Genomic DNA, 18,307 nt, shown 5'->3' with positions numbered 1-18,307 from the left:
GAAATATTTTACTAGGCAAACCAGAAAGCTGCCATATACGAACACTGTATCTGGAAATATAATTTCGAGCCCTACAGGTCTAGGTCATACACTGTCGTTTGTTATAAGAAAAAGTGTGTTGATCAATATTTTAAGGACTAAATAAACTGTTAATGTGCTGTACATGATATGTCGTGGGCCTACTAGATGCCTTTGCACAGCATTAATCAAATACTATCTTGGGCAATTAGTAATCTTGTGCTGGGCTGTGATGGCATTGCTGCAGACGATTTATATTTGACAGAATTATCTAGGGGTAAATGTAAGTTATGATATGTGTACTATTCACGTCACATAGAACTGTCGTCGCATTGGAGACCTTGTCTCGCTACAGGGACTTTCGCATGATTCGGATATTGCCTGTTATTGTTCACGTTATTTTGGGCCAGTAGGATGCAGAGAGATATGGCGGAGTTCCGTCTCTAGATGTAGATGCTGTTGAAGGTTGATCTATGTTTTCTTTTTCAGATGACAAATCACATCTTGTCGTGACAGGTGTGAATGTTCCCACGTAATACTTAAGTCTAAGCTCTGCTCTCGTAGATAGACCCTGTGCCAGCCATTTATAGCCGTAGTTCACCTGCAATTATTGCGCATAGGAGTAATATCCCCGCGTCTCTGAGAAATCTTGCCATGGTGTGGGTGTTACGCCTGCGTCTATGATACGGCAGTTGTAACCCTGCGACTATTGACCACAGTAAACAAGCGCTATAATCACTCACGTTGATGCATATAAATACGTGAGTCTCGTATGAATAGCTATCATAAAATGTAGGTCGATTCTCTGATTCTAAAAGCTTGATGAAGAAGGAAGCAAACTCTGTGACAGACTTCCGAAGCTGGCGCTTCGTAAGTCTATCTCAGAGCGGGGTCAGGGTCCGATTGTCATGTGACCCTGAACCCTAAAACCTACAATGGGCGATCACTGTGATCCTTGCTGTGGTGACATAGATGAGACAGATGCTTCCGCTCGATTTTTTGAAACTCTGAGTCAAGTAGAAGTAACTCACGACCATGGGGGATTAGAAGAGCAGCTGGAAAAGAAAACGCGGATCTGGCCGGTGTAAAATGCTTCTACATCTAGAGAAGGAACTCCGCCATATCTTTGTACGCTAGCACCAACGGGATATGAGCCTCTTCGGCGACCGCTGGCCTCAACCCAAGCTTGCAAGCCTACGTGTTGTCATCAGCCCGAATGATAGGGAACATGAACAAACGCGCACAAATACCTAGGATGGCATTCCATTAATTCCATGCATGCGTACCAACAAGAGCTGCAGTCCCCAGAACAGCTTTTTCACATAAAGCTGCAGAGTGGCCCATGTGTCTATTTTCCCTAACTAATGCACTCGTAAGAAACCTGGCAACATGTAAATACATCCATGAGCTGGCCCTAGCTAAGCGGATGAACGTGTTTCTCTCAGCTAGCGGGGCTATGTATGAAGATGACCATAGCTCATCTTGAGCGCAAGTCCGCCCAACATGTAGGTACTGATACGGCATCACGCACGCTATTCTATGTTCTAGATCACCAATCTGCCATCAATTCTTGTTTCTAGTCTCAGCCCTTTCAAGTCCTGCCAATCTACTCTTGAACGTGTCTTATAGATGCTCTTTGACTTCCTGGCGGCGCATCCTCGCAAAGCCATTATACTACGGATCTGGAGGAGCGGCATGCTTAATAACTCAAAAACCTTCTGCGACATTTTTTGAAAAATATTTACCTGTGACACCCTTATTGGACGCCGTGCTACCAATTACGTTTATGGCATCAACACTGATGGCATTACTGCGGCACCTACTCTCGGCGAGCTTCATGGCAAGGTTTTCATTTTGCAGGGCTTTGAGACTACCTCTCACGGCCGTTATAGTCTCCCCTGGAACCAAAATACGGTGATTAGCTACAACAGCAAGTTTTCTCCCGGCACCCTGTTTATGGGGTCGAAATGAGCCGGTATCAAATCTCATCTCATCGAGGCTCCCCCTCTAGACTCCCATAAGCTGCGCATCACCCATACCACTGCTAGTTTTGGCATCAGACCTATTCATGTTGCTGCTAGGAATCATCCTAGAGTTGTAATGAACAAGTTTCTTGGTACATACCTGCGGGAGCCTGACGTTAAATGTTTTGGTACTATTATGATGGGGTTATCTGGCGAATATCTTGTCGAGAAGATCCTGGATCTTGGCAAGAAGTATCGGGTCCCCAAACCCAGCAGTCTTGCTTCCGATAGCGCCGATACAGCCACTGCTAAGGATGGTGACTTTAATACTTGAAAGTCACTGTGGCTGGGATGGAGCCAGCGTAGCCAAACTCCTACTAGCCCCAAGAAATTCAGTCAGCTAGCCCTGGACTTCTGTGTGAAAGTGGAAGGGAATCAAATTCACGCAGTATTGTCATCTCTGCTTTGACGGCTTGTCGCCATCTTGGTGCGTGTGTGGCATGAACCATAGCCTTCTAGTATGTTCCCATGTCAACATTCTCAGAGGTTGGTATGTCCTTACGTGCTTTGGTCGATCCAAGTATGGATTCGTCTGAAATATCTTCAAAGAATCACAAATATTCTGTGATGAGGGTTTTTGTCTTCTCTATGTCCTAGCACATGTATCTCACGTTGATGTTCTCCTCATCTATCAGCAATACCATGCTCTCCTTCCCACGAGTTTCCAGCTTGTTCCCCTGTTAAAGCGCTGGGTTTTTTCTTGTAGGCATGGTGGAAGATCATTTTACATACCCATCTATCAATGTCCATAGTGTTTAAGCTATGAAAAAGAAACGTTCGAAAGGAGATTTCAAGTTGTTGATGCTCGCTCCGTTCGCAACGCAGGTCAAGTAGCTTGCCTCATATGGCTAGAATGTAGCAGGAATTTGTGAATCCACCAGCATTGTTCGAATGGAGCCATTCACTATTCTGATGGCTCTCGCTGCTACGCCATTTTGGCTCGTGGCGCATGTGCATCGGAATCGTATAGACTCTGCCATTGCAGTGTTAGTTTCTCTAGTTCTAGGACGCTGTCAGTTCTGAATACTTTGATAATTTTACACATCTGAGGCTCTATCGCCTTCTTCCAGTGAATCAATAGATTTAGTGCATCTTTCCAGTGCTCTATTAAGAGTTGTTCACCACGATGATGTAGTATTGCGCCTTGTTGATTCCCATGGGATTGTGGCCTGATATGTCCATGTGTATCAGGCCTAGTGACTCTTGGGTGGTCAAGGTATGAGAGTGTCCATTTGATTTAGTAACCTTCCCCTTGACACAAGTCTAGCAATAGAAATCGACTAGTTTCGCAGAGACTGACTATGAATGTTTGTCTGCTGGTTGCTGATATGTTTTTCAGCTTAGGCTCATTTGCATGACCGGACTCTATATGGGATTGCTCATGACATTTGTTCTATACTCAATTTCATCACTTCCGTGCATGGAGTGGTGTCTAGACTGTCCTTGTCTGCAAGTTCATTCGTCTACCGCACATTCTGATGAATGCCTCAGAATCCTGTGCTATGACTTCCAGTTCTTTATTGGGAGGTTTTCTCTCTGCTAAAAGGTTTTGGTTTAGGCCTTCTACATGGTAAACATCTATGGTAACCCCAAAACGCCCGACATCAATCTTGGCAAACCTCCTCGTCCGGGCTACCAACTAAGCCCCGCTCCGGGAGACAAGCACAGTATCTATTTTGCGGTGGCTGCGAGTTCTTGTTAGATCACCTGTAAGGGGATGCTCAGTGCCATTGTCAAATATTCGATAGCTAGGAATTTTGCGTTCCGGTTGTCGATGAAGATCATGTTGACAAGCTAACTACTGATTCTTCGTTGTTCTGATAATGAAAGTTTTGGGTACGTGGATATCATTTGATTCCTTTCGACTTCTTTCCGGAACTTGTCAGTAACCTAAGTCAGGGTTACCAAGATTGCTGACCCTGATCCAGTTCGCCCAAACGTTAGGGTTAGTATCAGATATCAAGGGTCTTCTTCCAAGGCCCATGTGCTTGTAGTGATGAATAGATAAGCCAGCTGAGATCCGCTCCTCGGACTAGACTTAGACAGACATAGAACAACATGAATAATCACTCATGCCCCTGCTTCCTCTTCTTCACCGGACATTCAGTACGTCCTCCTAATAGCTACTGTTAATAGTGAATAGTTTAATCCATCAGATAGTTGGTTGTGGTTTCATTGCGATTTAAAATTCAAAAGTGAAGATTTTTGACTCACTCACTTATGACGCTCGTTATATACCTAACATATGCTAATCCAATGTGTGGTGTGTCCACGAGTAAATTGATAAATTGATCTTAGCAGCAGCTAGTATAACCTGCCGACAAGCTAAGTTCTCATAGCTCGTTCTTCTGAAAATAAATGTTGTAAGTGGGTATATCAGTGCTATCGGAAGTAAGACCACCCGGTTTGGAAACCCGATACTTGTCGTTAAGTTTCAAGATACTTCGGATAAGATAATCGCCAGGAAAGTCCATCACAATGATACCAAAGCATTTGGCGTCAGGTTGCCAGAGGTACCTACCAAGAAACCTATTCATCCCAGCTCTAGGACGATTCATAGCAGCAACTTGAAGGGGGCTAATGCCAGTACTAGCGGTAGTATGGGTGATGCGCAGCTTGTTGGAGTTTGGAGAGGGTTCCCCGCTGAGATGGGATTTGATACCAGCCCATTGCGACTCCATGAAGAGGGTGCTGGGAGAAAATTTGCTGTTGTAGCTAGACACGGTATTTGAGTTCCAGGGGAGACCGTAACGCCCAGGAGGAGTAATCTCAAAGTCCTGCAAAATTAAAACCTTGCCACGAAGCTCGCCGAGAGTAGGTGCCGCAGTAATGCCATCGGTGTCAATGCCATAAATGTACTTGGCGGCACGGTCACCAATGTCGGAGCCAGGGATAAACCTTTTTTCAAACGAGTCGAAGAAGGCTTTGGATTCAGAGAATATGCCGCCCCTCCGGATGCGTAGAATGATGGCTTCGCGAGGGTGTGCATCCAGGAAGTCAAAGAGCATTCTTAACGCAGTATCAAGAGAGTAAATGGTCTTGGAAAATCCACGGGTCACTAGGATCCCCTGTTTCCCATATCTGCAGGTAATGTCGATGTACCTAATCCCACCATCAAGTTGCCTATACAAAGGCTCATTTTGGGTCTGCATCAGACTATTTTCGTGGTGGTATGTCATAGAATGGTGGGTGCCGGGGATTGAGAAACTCGATAGAGGCATGTCATCGGCAATGGCATCCATCCAGTCAGCATATTTACCAACGCCAACATCAAAAGACCAGACATCAAAAATACATTTGTATTGTGAAGCGTGACCAATGCCTAGGCAGGCTAGTGTCGCGAGCAGAGAAAAGCGCATGATGACAAAAGAGGCCAGCTATATGAAGAGACTAGATAGGTATGTTTATCAGCAGGACTTGAGAGGGCGAAAGATTAGAAAAAGCAATTGACACCAAGTTGGTAATGGAGAATATCAAATAGTGCACATGATGCTGTACTAGTACCTACACTTCGGTCAGACTTAGTTCTGATCTAGAGATGAGTGATAGCCCTCCCGATAGATAGCCCGGCTGTCTGAGAGAGGACTGTTCATCCGCTCAGTTAGAACTAGCTCAAACAACCATTTACATTTCAGCAAGTCTTTAGGTACAGGCCACGCTTGCGTTTTATGTGAATACGCTGTTCCGAGCACTGCATCTCTAGTCAGTGCTCATGAAGAGTTTCGATAGAATCTCATCCTAGGTATTTGTAATGTTGTATTGCCATTTCATATCATTCGGATGTTTTCTGCGATTTATATGCCGTTATGGGCTAATAAGAACACCTAGGTTCGCAAGCTTTAGTCAAGCCTAGTGGTCGCCGAAGGGGCCTGTATCCCATTGTACCAAGGTACAAGGACACACTATTAATATAGCCATACACTAGAACTGGACACAATTGGCGTTTGGCGTGTGACTTGTGATTTCCTTTGCGTCTAATCCTCCATAATTTTGGTCACTCCCTCTAACCATCCCAGAGTTTCAACATTTATCTCATCTATGTTGTTACAAGAAAGACTGTTCTGCTTTTGAATAAGACTTCTGAAAGCCTTCGCAAATTTCACAATGACATTGAATTCGTCTTGGGTTATGAGTGTAAATGGACTTCATAGTCAGAGTTTTAGAGGCCTCTGTTCAGGGCTGTCTCTATCACTTGTTATTATGAGTGTCAATAGCCTTTTATCTGTGACCCCAAGCACTTGTAAGGTTTAGGCGTAAAATATCAATGTCCACTCCTCCTTAAATAAGAAGGAAACATCAATGCTCAAGGTTAGATGCCTCATAACTCTAATCTAGTACTTGCATCTTGTATGACTGCAGCCTGATAGGAGGCTCAAAAGCGAGTGATGAAGCCCCTGCAGTTGGAGAAGGTATAACGCAGCCAAAGCATGACTTTGTGTTTGAAAGATTAGATCTATAGATTGACTATAAACAGTCACTACTTGGACGTTGAACACAAGGGATCATGGAACATGCAAACTGGCAGGACGTGCCGAATGTCTCTATAGTGAGACAAAAAAGTATTCCGCGATTTTGTGGCTATTCTGTCTATCTAATTCTTCATTGAAGAACGGATCTCAACCGACTCATATATTACTCACTACATTGTATCGTTGTATAGACTGAACAAAAGGCCTTGGAACAGGCCCCTTATACCTGAAGCTAACCCTAATGTTTAGGCACTTGTTCAGAAACAACAATCCTGGTAACCCCAACTCACATTACTGTTAGTAATACGCCAGCACTAAGTAGCATCCGCCTATCCCCAAAGGGAACACATGAGTTTTTCAATTCATAGTTAGCTTCGTTTCCTGTGTATTCACGACATCAATGCAACGCTATCTTCCCTTCTACATCTGTATACAGCTGCCAGACATCTCTTATGTACAGGTCCAATACGATATGTTAACAAGTGACCCAGTATATTGACTTTAGCAGCCGTAAGCATAATCTGTTGACATACAAACGACCCATACCTTGTCCTTTTGCTGATAAATGTCTTAGGTTCGTTGAGATAATTTGATTCTTTTCCACTTTCACACGGAAGTCTACGGCTGGTTGACTGCAACTCTTGGCACTAGCAGGAGTTTTCCTACGATGGCTCCATTCAAGCTACAGCAACCTTTAAGTGTTATAGTCACCATCTTCGGCAATGGCTGTATCAGTGCTATCGGAAGGAAGACTACCTGGTTTAGGGACCTGATACTTCTTGTTATAACCTAAGATCGTCTCAACAAGATATTCGCCAGGAAAGTCCATCACAATAATACCAAAACATTTAGCGTCAGGCTCCCGCAGGTATGTGCCGAGAAGCTTGTTCATCCCCACGTTGGGACTATTCATAGCAGCAACATGAATGGGGGTAATGCCAAAGCTAGCGGTGGTATGGGTGATGCGCAGCTTATGAGAGTCTAGAGAGGGTTCTTCGCTGAGATGAGATTTGATGCCATTCCAGTTTGAAGCTAAAGTCATAGTACCGAGAGGGATTATGCTTTTATAGCTGGATACAGTATCTGAGTTCCAGGGGAGGCCATAACGACCGGGGGTAGGAGTCTTGAAGTCCTGCAGTATGAGAACCTTGCCTCGAAGTTCACCAAGAGTAGGTGCCGCAGTAATGCCATCACTGTTGATGCCATAAATGTATTTGGCGGCACAGCGTCCGATGGGGGTATCACGGGTAAACTTTTTTTCAAAAGAGTCAAAAAAGGTTTTGGAGTTATCAAATACGCCGCCCCTCCGGATGCGTAGAATAATGGCTTCGCGAGGGTGTGCATCCAGGAAGTCAAAGAGCATCCTTAATACACTCTCAAGGGTGTAAAAGGTTCTAGAAAACCCATGGAACACTATGATGTCGAAATCCCAAAATCTGCAGGTAATGTCGATGTACCTGATGCCACCTTGAAGTTGATACTCTAGGTACATATTTTGGGTCTGCATCCGACTACTTGCGAGGTAGGTCGTCATAGAATGGTGAGTGCCGGGGATCGACAAACTCTGCAGAGGGGTATCGTCGGCAATGGTATCCATCCAGTCAGCATGTTTGCCAACGTCGAGATTAAACGACCAGACATCAACGATGTCCTTGTATTTCGCAGCGTGACCGATGGCCAGACAAGCGAGTGTCGTGAAAAGAGAAAGACGCATGATGAAAAAAGTGGCCAACTCCAAGAAGAGGTTGGGCAGACACGTTTATCGGCAGGACTTTAACGGGCGAAAGATTAGAAACAAGATTTGAGAGCTGGTTGGTGATGTAGATTGTCGAATAGTGCGCATTATGCCGTATTAGTACCTAGATCTTGGGCGGACTTGCGCTCAAGATGAGTTATGGCCATCGTCATACATAGCCCCGCTAGCTGATAGAAAACCATCCATCCGCTGAGCTAGGGCCAGCTCAGGGAAGTATTAACGTGTTGCCAGGTTTCTTACGACTGGATTTAACCAAGGAAAATAGACACACGGGCCATACTAGCGCTTTATGTCCAAAAGCTGTTCCGAGCACTGCAACTCTTGTTGGTGCATGAAGGGTTTTAAGGAAATGCGATGTTGGGTATTTGTAATCTTTGGTTCGCGTTCCCTATCATTCAGGCGAATAACAACACCTAGGCTCGCAAGCCTGGGTTGAGGCCAGCGGTCGCCGAAGAGGCTCATATCCCGTTAGTGTTAGCGTACAAAGGTACAGCGGGAATACAAAACAGCACTAGATGTAGAAGCGTTTTACACGGGCCGGATCCGTGTTTCCTTTTCCAGCCGCTCGTCCAATGCCCCCGTGGTCTTGAGTCCCTTCTACTTGACCGAGAGTTCCAACAAATCCAGTGGAAGCATCTGTCTCATCCATGTCATTACAGCAAGGACCACAGTGATTTTCCACGGCAAGATTTCTAGGACACGCGATGATTTTACTCCTATGCGCAATAACTGCCAATGAACTCCGGCTATAAGTGACTGATGCAGGATCTATATACGACAGCAAAATTTAGACTTGTGTATTACGCAGGGACATTCACATCTGTCAGTCACGACAGGATGTACTTCTTCATATGATGTGATTGTGTAAACAGACTTGATATCTGAAATCTTAGAAGCTGTCAGAACATGACTCGTAAACGTGTAGGCAAGAACACATAATATCTCAGAGGCGAAGCACTCAGGGGATGAAGGAGATGAATTAGTAACAGTATCTATTAGGAGGTCATACTGAATGCCCTGTAAAGATGAGAAGAAGGAATAAGCGATTTTTGAAGTTGTTCTGTGTCTATCTACGTCTTGCCGGAATAGCTGATCTCACCCGGTTTATATAAACATCACTGCCATGTCTAGACCAAGTACACGGGCATTAACGTCTGAAACTAACCCTAACCCTTGGATTAACACTGGGTAAGCCCTGGTATAAAATAGTCTATCACGGTTGTGCACAGTGATATAGCTTTCGACAAAGCTAAGAGAAATGGACTCTGAAAGTGCTTTTGCTGGTTTAAGTAAAAACGAATGGGATTATCCATCAATCAACTGAACGTGTATACATGGACAGATAATGAAGTTTGAACAATACTCACAGGAGACACAAACTACTGTGGATACACCTGTCATGTACGGATCCAACATGTGCTGTGGTAGCAAATGAATTAGAAAATCGAATTTGACAGTAGCGAGCATGACCTGTTGAAAGGACAATATTGATAGCTTGTTGTTCTTATAATCAATGTTTTGAGTACGTGGATATCATTTGATTCCTTTCGACTTCCACATAGAAACCTGGGGCTGGCCGAATGTATCTTGAAACAAGCAGGAGTTTGGTTGCACCGGCTCCTGTCGAGGTACGGCGACTTTTAGGTTTCATAGTCACCATCTTCGGAAAGGTTTCTATCAGCGCTATCGAAGGGAAGACTTCCGGGTTTGGGAACCCGATACTTGTCGTTGGGTTTTCAAGATACTCCGGACAAGACAGTCGCCAAGACCGTCCATCACAATAAAAACAAAACATCTGGCATCAGGTTGCTGGAGGTACTGACCAAGAAAATTATGTATTCTAACTCTAGATTGATTCATGGAAGCAACATGAAGGGGGCTCTCTCTTACTGTTGCTGGAATCTTCATCTGCGAGCGTTTTGATTTTTATATTCATGGTAGGTTATACATAGGCAGACAATGGCGTGTGAAAGTTATTTACAGAAACCCAAAGTACCTTGGATATATATATTACATTTACTGATCCAATGTGTGATGCGTCAGCAAGTATCGTGATGAATCGACTTGAGCGGCCGCTAGTATAATCTACCGACACTCTAACTTCTCATAGCTCGTTTTTTTCAAAATAAATGTCATAACTAGGGGTACCAGTGCTACCGAAAGGAAACGTGCCGTATTTAGAAACTCGATACCTGTCGTTAAGTTTCAAGATGGTCCGGACAAGATAGTCACCAGGAAAGTCCATTGCAATGATACCAAAATATTTGGCGTCAGGTTGCCAGAGGTATCTACCAAGAAACCTATTCATTCCAACTCTAGGATGATTCGTAGCAGCAACATTGAGGCGGCTGATGCCGATACTTGTGGTTGTATGGGTGATGCGCAACTTGTTGGAGTTTGGAGAGGGTTCCTCACTCAGATGGGATTTGATAGGAGCCCATTCTGACTCTATAAACAGGGTGCTGGGAAAGAACTTGCTGTTATAGCTAGACACAGTATCTGAGTTCCAGGGGAGGCCGTAACGACCGGGGGTAGGAGTCTTGAAGTCCTGCAGTATGAAAACTTTGCCACGAATCTGACCAAGACTAGGTACCGCAGTAATGCCACCGGCGTGGATGCCGTAGATGTACTTGGCGGCACGGTCACCAATGGTGGAACCAGGGGAAAACCTTTTGTCAAAAGAGTCGAAGAAGATTTTGGAATCATAAAATAAGCCGCTCGTCCGGATGCGGAGAATGATGGCTTCGCGAGGGTGTGCATCCAGGAAGTCAAAAAGCATCCTCAATATGATATCAAAAAAGTAAAACGCCTTAGAACATCCACAGGATACTATGATGTCCTGTTTCCAATATCTGCAGGTAATGTCGATGTACCTAATCCCGCCATCAAGTTGCCTAACCAAAGGTTCGTTTTGGGTCTGCATCAGGCTATTTTCGCAGTCGTATGTCATAGAATGGTGAGTGCCAGGGATTGACAAACTTGTCAGAGGGGTGTTATCAGCAATGGTATCCATCCAGTCAGCATAATTACCAACACCGACATCGAAAGACCAGACATCAAAAATACCTTTGAATTGTGAAGCATGACTGATGGCTAGGCAGGCTAGTGTCGCGAGCGGAGAAACGCGAATCATGACCAAAGGGGCCAACTATATGAAGAGATTGGGCAGACACGTTTATCGGTAAGACTTGGAAGGGTCAAAGATGAAAAACAACAATTGACAGCGGGTTGGCAATGCAGAATGTGAAATAGTGGACATGATGCTGTACTAGTACCGATATCTTGGGCGGACTTGCGCCCAGGATTGACTAGGGAAAATAGACACACGGACTATGTGGAAAAGCTGTTCCGAGCACTGCAGCCCTTATCAGTGCGCATGAAGTGATGAATGGAATGCCACCCTAGAAAGTTGTAATCTTTTGTTTTCACTCCCTATCATTCGGGGCAATAACAACACCTAGGCTCGAATGCCTAGGTCGCCGAAGAGGCTCATATCCCGTGAGCTTAGCACACAAAGGTACGGCAGCAATACAATCCAGCACTAGATGGATAAGTTTTTTAAACGACCGGATCCGTGTTTTCTTCCAGCCGCTCGTCTAATGCCCCGTGGTCTTGAGTCACTTGGACTTCCTTGCTCATGCGGATTGAGGGCAGGATGTCAACCCTTTCATGGCAGTTCAGCCACAAGAGGTATGGGTCTTGGTTTCGAAGAAGTAGGGCATGTATGGGACGCCACTTGACCTGTATGGTGTGCCACGCAACAATATCTTGTAGAGAATCCGCCTTCAATCGGATTAACACTGGGTAAATCCTGATGTAAGATGCTCTAGCATAGTTGTGCACAATGATAGAACTTAACAGTACCAACGAGAAGGATGTATTGAACTTCCTTAGAATAAAAAGAAGAAGAAATATGTGATTGTTGCGATGTATCTAATCCGTATATCTTTGTTAAATATATTCAAGTTCAAGCTCAAGTGTATCTAAGCCTTGATGGAAGAGCCGATCTCAACCGATTTATAGATCCATCACTACAGTGTCTTGGCCAAAAAGATGCCTTTGGAAAAGGCTCTTTATGTCTGATATACATGGGTTTACACTTACGCCTGCCTAGTCCTGTTCTGCAATTATGTGCACCTAGTACGACCAGGAGGAATAATCCAGGAATACCAAACTTTATATCTAGGAAGATGTTGAAGGGAGGATATAGGGTTTTGCTTGTTTCCTTGGCTGCATGCATTTTCTGTGTATTTATGATACTAGTGAAATGATATTCTCTTTTCCTCACGTGCATAGAGATGGCAAGCCAGTGAAACTAAGCAATTATTTTGAATACGCTAGGGCAGCTTTAGTGTGAACACTTTTCGTGAGTTGTTGAATACTCACAAATGTCTGGGTGAAGTTGGATTACCAAGAAAAGAGCATTAACTAGTGTAGCAAGCCACATGACATACGACATAGGCTAATCTATGATAAATCGGGCACCATTCAATGCGGCAACTGGAAGTCGTACTGTTATGACTTCTATGCTCATTGAAGTCTCCGTCTATGAGAACTGTGTTGATGGCATTGTTGAGTAGATTGAGGCAAGTGTCACAGCATAAGCATTAAAAAGCTCTAAAGGTCCAGTATTGTTTATTTGGAATGAAAGCACTGGCGTGTTCTTTCGCCTACGCGAGTGCATATATATATGTATACATGGGCAGATGGCCGTGTGTGGATAGTCCACATAGAAGACTCAAATCACCGTACATACATCTCAGTCCGCCAATCTGATGCATGTTTTTCGCCAACTAAATGAGTGAATCTTGTTCAGAGCAGCTGGCATGGCCCACTGTTAAGCTAGCACCTCGCATCTTATCCTCCATTGGTACTCCATGTATGAGATGATAGCGACTGTTTTAAGGTGCCAAAGATAATACATTCTATGTCTAAGCGGACACCATAGATTGGCAAAATATCTGTCTTAGAGCTCAAGGCAGCTTATCTACAGCGGCTCTTAAGCGCTACGGCTACCAGCTTCGACAGTGACATCCTCAGTGTTATCAGAAGGCAAATTCGCGGACTCAGAAGTCCGATATCTGTCGTTAAGTTCGAGGATCTTCTCGACGAGAAACCGCCCGGGAAAGTCCATTACAACAATACCAAAACAGTCCACTTGACTTCCCAACAGATATTTACCCAGGAACGCATTCATTCCAACACCAGGGCTTTTCCTAGCAGCAATGTTAATGGGGCTTACGCCGACACTGGCGGTAGTGTGCGTGATGCGCAGCTTATTGGAGTCTGGAGAGGGAGCCTTTCTGAGGTGGGATTTGACGCCTTTCCATTTCGACTTTATAAAAAGCCCGCCGAGAGAAACTTTGTGGTTATAGTTATCCACAGTATTTGAGTTCCAGGGAAGCCCGTAGCGGCCGGGGCGTTCAGTCTTGAAGTCCTGCAGGATGAACACCTTGCCGCGAAGTTCACCAAGAGTAGGTATCCTAGTGATGTCGGTGCTGCTGGCAGTGTAAATACGCTGGGCGGCCCGGGGATTGAAACTGGAGCCAGGGCCAATATATTTATCGAAGTGTTGGAAGAAGGTTTCGGAATCTTCAAGTATGCCGCCCCTTTGGATGCGGAGAATGATGGTTTCGCGAGGGTGTGCTTGCAGGAAGTCAAACATTACATCCAAGACAAACAAGAGATCGTAGCCAGTGTTAGAGCGTCCGTGGTATACAAGAATCTTGGAATATTGATATTTGCAGGTAATGTCGATGTACCTAATGCCCCCAGTAAGTTGATCCGCCAGATATACATTTTGCGTGTGCAGCAAACTGTCATCGATGTGGTATGTCATAGAATTGTGAGTGCCAGGGATGGACAAGCTCGACAGAGCGGTGTCATCAGCAATAGTGCTCATCCAATCTGCTCCTCTACCAGCACCGACATCGAATGACCACATATCATATATATCTTCGTACTTTGAAGCATGACTGGCGGCCAGACAAGCCAGTATGGCGAAGAAAGAAAACAGCATGTTGGCAACGGAACCAATCACAAACTTGTACCGGACAGGCACATGGATCGGCAATAGTCAAAAACGCGGAGGACGAGAAAGTATCTGTGACAGCGGGTTGGTGGACAAGGAAATCATATTGACCCCTGAAGAGTGGGCGCGGCGTCACATTAATACCAAGGCCTCGACCGGACTTTAGGAGTCTCGGCCTGCTCAAATCCGAAGATCTGCGATGGCCACGATAATAGCTTCATGATCTGAGAGAGAAAACCTTTTGTCCGCTAAGCTAAGACCAGCTCAACCAAGTTTTTATCCCTTGATTGATTTCTTTGAAGCGAAGATGGAGAAGGACTTAAGGTTGCAATAGCTAGGGGACACTAAAGCCTAGAGATTCTAGTATTTCAATGCCTCTGGTCCATCTTGGACATTCCTAAGCCTTCTATCTAGTAAGCGTTAGTCACGTTACCAGCCGAGTCAGAGCCAGCGCGATTAACGGCGATAATCTCAGTTTTAAGCGCATGCATGACTTAACTATTGCGTAATGTCTATAGCCATTCTGGCGCATTGGCTTTTCATCAGGTAAACTCTTATCCTAGCTCCTTTACCTCACATACCAGCTGTTATTTCCTTTTGCTCCGTAAATACGCGATATTTTGGGGCTTCATTCATGTCACCGAAAGTATGATGGTCCATTGTTCTACAGTTGTTGCCGCCTGTCTCTTGTTGAATGGAGGAGAGACGGGTACATGCAAGACTTCCTTCGCTGGCTCTCTGTCGCTGTGTGCTGTCAGGTGTTCTTTGGGTGTATGAAATATTGCGGCAAGAGAATCAAGATCTTTGGGTTTATCCCGACGAAGCAGAATGCTGCGGTCTGGCGAAAACAGAGACACGGGTCAAACAAGCGCTACATATGAAAATGGCGTCTCGGGCCATTCAGGTCTCGGTTACGTTTATGATTGTGGTAAGTAAAAATATGCTGACAAGTGTGTTGAGGACTAATTTCTAAATTTGCCCACATACATCACGGGATGGAAATATACCTAGTGTTACCCCAAATAGAGCTAAAATCTCTATATTTATAAGCTGCAATGCTCCGCCATTAGCAACCTCGGGCCAAGTTTTGCTATGATTCGAAGGTTTACATTCACTTTTGATCACCTTGTGCTAGTCAACAGGAAGGCAAGGTTAAAGCCAAGCTACACGTGTTGGAGCAAAAGCACCTGTCCAGTTAGTGTTGGTGTAGAAAGATGCAGCAGGATTCCGATCCTGTGCTAGACGCAGGCGCGTTTACCCCTGACACACGTATTCATCATATCCAGCCGCGCGTCTAGTATGCTACTGTTTTGACTCACCTCTACTGCCGGTAACAGGATTCCCTCAGCTGTCAATCCCCTTGGACAAGGCATACAACTTGCTGAGTGTATAGTTCTCTAGATTTATGTACATGTGGCAATCACAAGTTGTTGTCGTCTTATCTATATCTGCAAAAAGTCAGCAAGCTACTGGAGGTAAATTCTTCTGAATGCATTAGGACACCATCTACTTTGAATTGGGCTCAAGTACTTGTTTCCTGAGTGATCAAGTACTCATAAACGCTGGGATGCAGTCGCATGATCAAGCAATGCTATTAGCTAACTGATTGGCGCCGCAGGTCACATCACAAGCAAAATAGGCCAAGCTATGACACATGCAACGTGGGTGAAATGAAGCATTGCCACTGTAATGACTATACGAGGATTATTATGTTTATCGGCCAACGCAGATACTAAATCACTAGCAAACATCGCCATGCAACAGGCGATACCATCAGCTTGCGAAGGCTGCCAACATTTAAAAGCAAAGTGACTTGCCTGTTTGTGTACGCTAGTGTACATGGGCAGGTGATGGTGTCAGAAAGGTGTCTACAAGAGATACAAAAGATACAAACTGTTGTTAATATAGCTTGGCCTCCACTGCATGTTTTCCGCCAACGGGTAAAGAAGTAAATTTATTTTAAAAGTGACTCGTATGATCAACTGCCAAGCTAACTGCTCACACCGTAGGAGGTTTTAAGCATGGTTGCCAGCTTCAACAGGAACCGTATCAGTACTATCAGAAACCAGACTAGTGCGCTTGGAAACCCGACGCTTGTTGTTGAGACTTATGATGTTGTCGACAAGATGCCTGCCAGGGAAGTCCATGGCAATAATACCAAAACACACGTTATCACGGTTTTGAAGGTATTGACCAAGAAGCCCATTCATTCCAACATCAGGGTTATTCTTAGCAGCAATGTTGATGGGGCTGACGCCGACACTGGCGGTAGTGTGCGTGATGCGCAGCCTATTGGAGTCAGGAGAGGGAGCCTTGCTGAGGTGGGATTTGACGCCTTTCCATTTCGAGTTTATGAACAACCTGCCGGCAGAAACTTTGTGGTTATAGTTATCCACAGTATTTGAGTTCCAGGGAAGCCCGTAGCGGCCGGGGCGTTCAGTCTTGAAGTCCTGCAGGATGAACACCTTGCCGCGAAGCTCACCGAGAATAGGTGCCGCAGTAATCCCACCATCCTTGGAGTAGACACGCTCGTCAGCGCGGTTGCCAAGCTCGGAACCAGGGACGAAATATTTATCGAAGCGTTCCATGAAGTCTTTGGAATGGTCGCCTCTTTGGATGCGCAGAAGGATCGTTTCGCGAGGGTGTGCATCCAGGAATGCAAACATCGTCTTCAGGACATACCCAAGATTGAGAACAGTGTCAGAATGTCCATGGTACACTTGGATATCGCCATCTTTATATTTGCAGGTAATGTCGATATATCTGATTCCACCTCTAAGTTGTTCACTCAGAAGTACATTTTGGGTATGGGTCCAACTCTTGTGGAGGTAGTACGTCATAGAATTATGAGTGCCAGGGATCGACAAACTCGACAGAGGGGTGTCGTCAGCGATTCTATCCATCCAGTCAGAGTCTCTGCCATGGCCGACATCAAAAGACCAAACATCGCGAATACCCTGGTACTCAGCGGCGTGACTGACGGCTAGACAAGCCAGTGCCACCAAGAGAGAAAAGCGCATATTGGCGACAGGCAGACAGACCAGCAGTAGTTGAAGGAGAAGAAAACAGGAACACACAAGTCACCGTGCGTTTGTTGGTGGATGAGAGAAAGCATGTGGAAGCTTGGTGAGTGAGCATGATGTTAAGTTAGTACTTATATCTTGACTGGCCATAAGAAGTGTCGCCTTGCTGAGATCTAAACGCTAGCAATGGCTATTACGATAACCTGGTGATCCAACAGAGAACTGACCATTTCCTACGCTAGGACCAGCTCAAGCAAGCCCTCACACCTTGCTTATCTTCTTGTGCGTGGAGATGGTGAAGGACTTCACATTGAAATAGCTTGAGAACTCTAAAACCTACACATACGGACATTAGAGAGTGCGTCTATTTCTCTTCAGGGCTGATCTGAGATTTCTAGCTTTAGTCGCCTTGTCAACGGAGTTAAGACAAGAGCAAGTAACGGCGGCGTTAAGATGCAGTGCCAGCCGCACTATGGCCATCTTCACGCACGGTCTCTTATGGAGGAAACCCCGATCCTGGCTTTGCGTCCCATATACTTTCTGGCGTTTGTTCTTCTTCATAAATACGCTAAATTTTGACTCTTCATGCGCGTCGCATTAACATGCATTGTTTTCAGAGTTGTGAGAAAAGAGAGATCGAAATGTTTTACCAGACGAGCTGGAAAGCTGCCATCAAGGGAAAACAGAGACGCGAGGTATACGAACACTGTATCTGGAAATGCCGCTTCGAGCCCTTTAGGTCTTGGTAATGTACTTTCGTTTTAAGAAAAAGTGTGCTGATGAGTATTTTAAGGACTAAATTCTTAATGCGTTGCATATGTTGTGTCATGGACCTCCTAGATGCCTTTCCACAACATCTATGAAATGCTGTCCCAGGCAAGTAGTAATCTTGTGCGAGGCTGTGATGGCTTTGCCGGTGACTATTTATACTTGACAGAATTGTCTAGGGCTGAATGTAAGTTGTGATATGTGTGCTAATCACGTAG

General features: G+C 45.0%; 5 protein-coding genes across 5 annotated transcripts; all 5 read right to left on the bottom strand.

Moving 5' to 3' along the window:
* Positions 1 to 4,375: 4,375 nt before the first annotated feature.
* On the bottom strand, positions 4,376 to 5,401 carry HOO65_080178 (1-phosphatidylinositol phosphodiesterase; the record flags this gene model as incomplete). Its single annotated transcript, XM_071001497.1, has 1 exon — positions 4,376 to 5,401. One exon carries the CDS (start codon positions 5,399 to 5,401, stop codon positions 4,376 to 4,378), a length of 1,026 nt encoding a protein of 341 aa, XP_070856408.1.
* Positions 5,402 to 7,205: 1,804 nt separating this feature from the next.
* HOO65_080177 (1-phosphatidylinositol phosphodiesterase) lies at positions 7,206 to 8,225 on the bottom strand (the record flags this gene model as incomplete). The annotated part of the gene is made up of 1 exon (XM_071001496.1): positions 7,206 to 8,225. One exon carries the CDS (start codon positions 8,223 to 8,225, stop codon positions 7,206 to 7,208), a length of 1,020 nt encoding a protein of 339 aa, XP_070856407.1.
* Positions 8,226 to 10,371: 2,146 nt separating this feature from the next.
* Positions 10,372 to 11,400, bottom strand: HOO65_080176 (1-phosphatidylinositol phosphodiesterase; the record flags this gene model as incomplete). Its single annotated transcript, XM_071001495.1, has 1 exon — positions 10,372 to 11,400. The coding sequence occupies one exon, from the start codon at positions 11,398 to 11,400 to the stop codon at positions 10,372 to 10,374; it is 1,029 nt and encodes a 342-aa protein (XP_070856406.1).
* Positions 11,401 to 13,266: 1,866 nt separating this feature from the next.
* On the bottom strand, positions 13,267 to 14,286 carry HOO65_080175 (1-phosphatidylinositol phosphodiesterase; the record flags this gene model as incomplete). The annotated part of the gene is made up of 1 exon (XM_071001494.1): positions 13,267 to 14,286. One exon carries the CDS (start codon positions 14,284 to 14,286, stop codon positions 13,267 to 13,269), a length of 1,020 nt encoding a protein of 339 aa, XP_070856405.1.
* A 2,027-nt stretch (positions 14,287 to 16,313) lies between these two features.
* HOO65_080174 (1-phosphatidylinositol phosphodiesterase) lies at positions 16,314 to 17,318 on the bottom strand (the record flags this gene model as incomplete). The annotated part of the gene is made up of 1 exon (XM_071001493.1): positions 16,314 to 17,318. One exon carries the CDS (start codon positions 17,316 to 17,318, stop codon positions 16,314 to 16,316), a length of 1,005 nt encoding a protein of 334 aa, XP_070856404.1.
* Between the last annotated feature and the right edge of the window lie 989 nt (positions 17,319 to 18,307).

The sequence above is a fragment of the Ceratocystis lukuohia genome (genome assembly GCF_044167205.1).
Source record: "Ceratocystis lukuohia strain C4212 chromosome Unknown Supercontig8_pilon, whole genome shotgun sequence".
Lineage (NCBI taxonomy): Eukaryota > Fungi > Ascomycota > Sordariomycetes > Microascales > Ceratocystidaceae > Ceratocystis > Ceratocystis lukuohia.
Note: the sequence above shows the minus strand (reverse complement) of the source record. Positions and strands in the feature narration are given on the sequence as shown.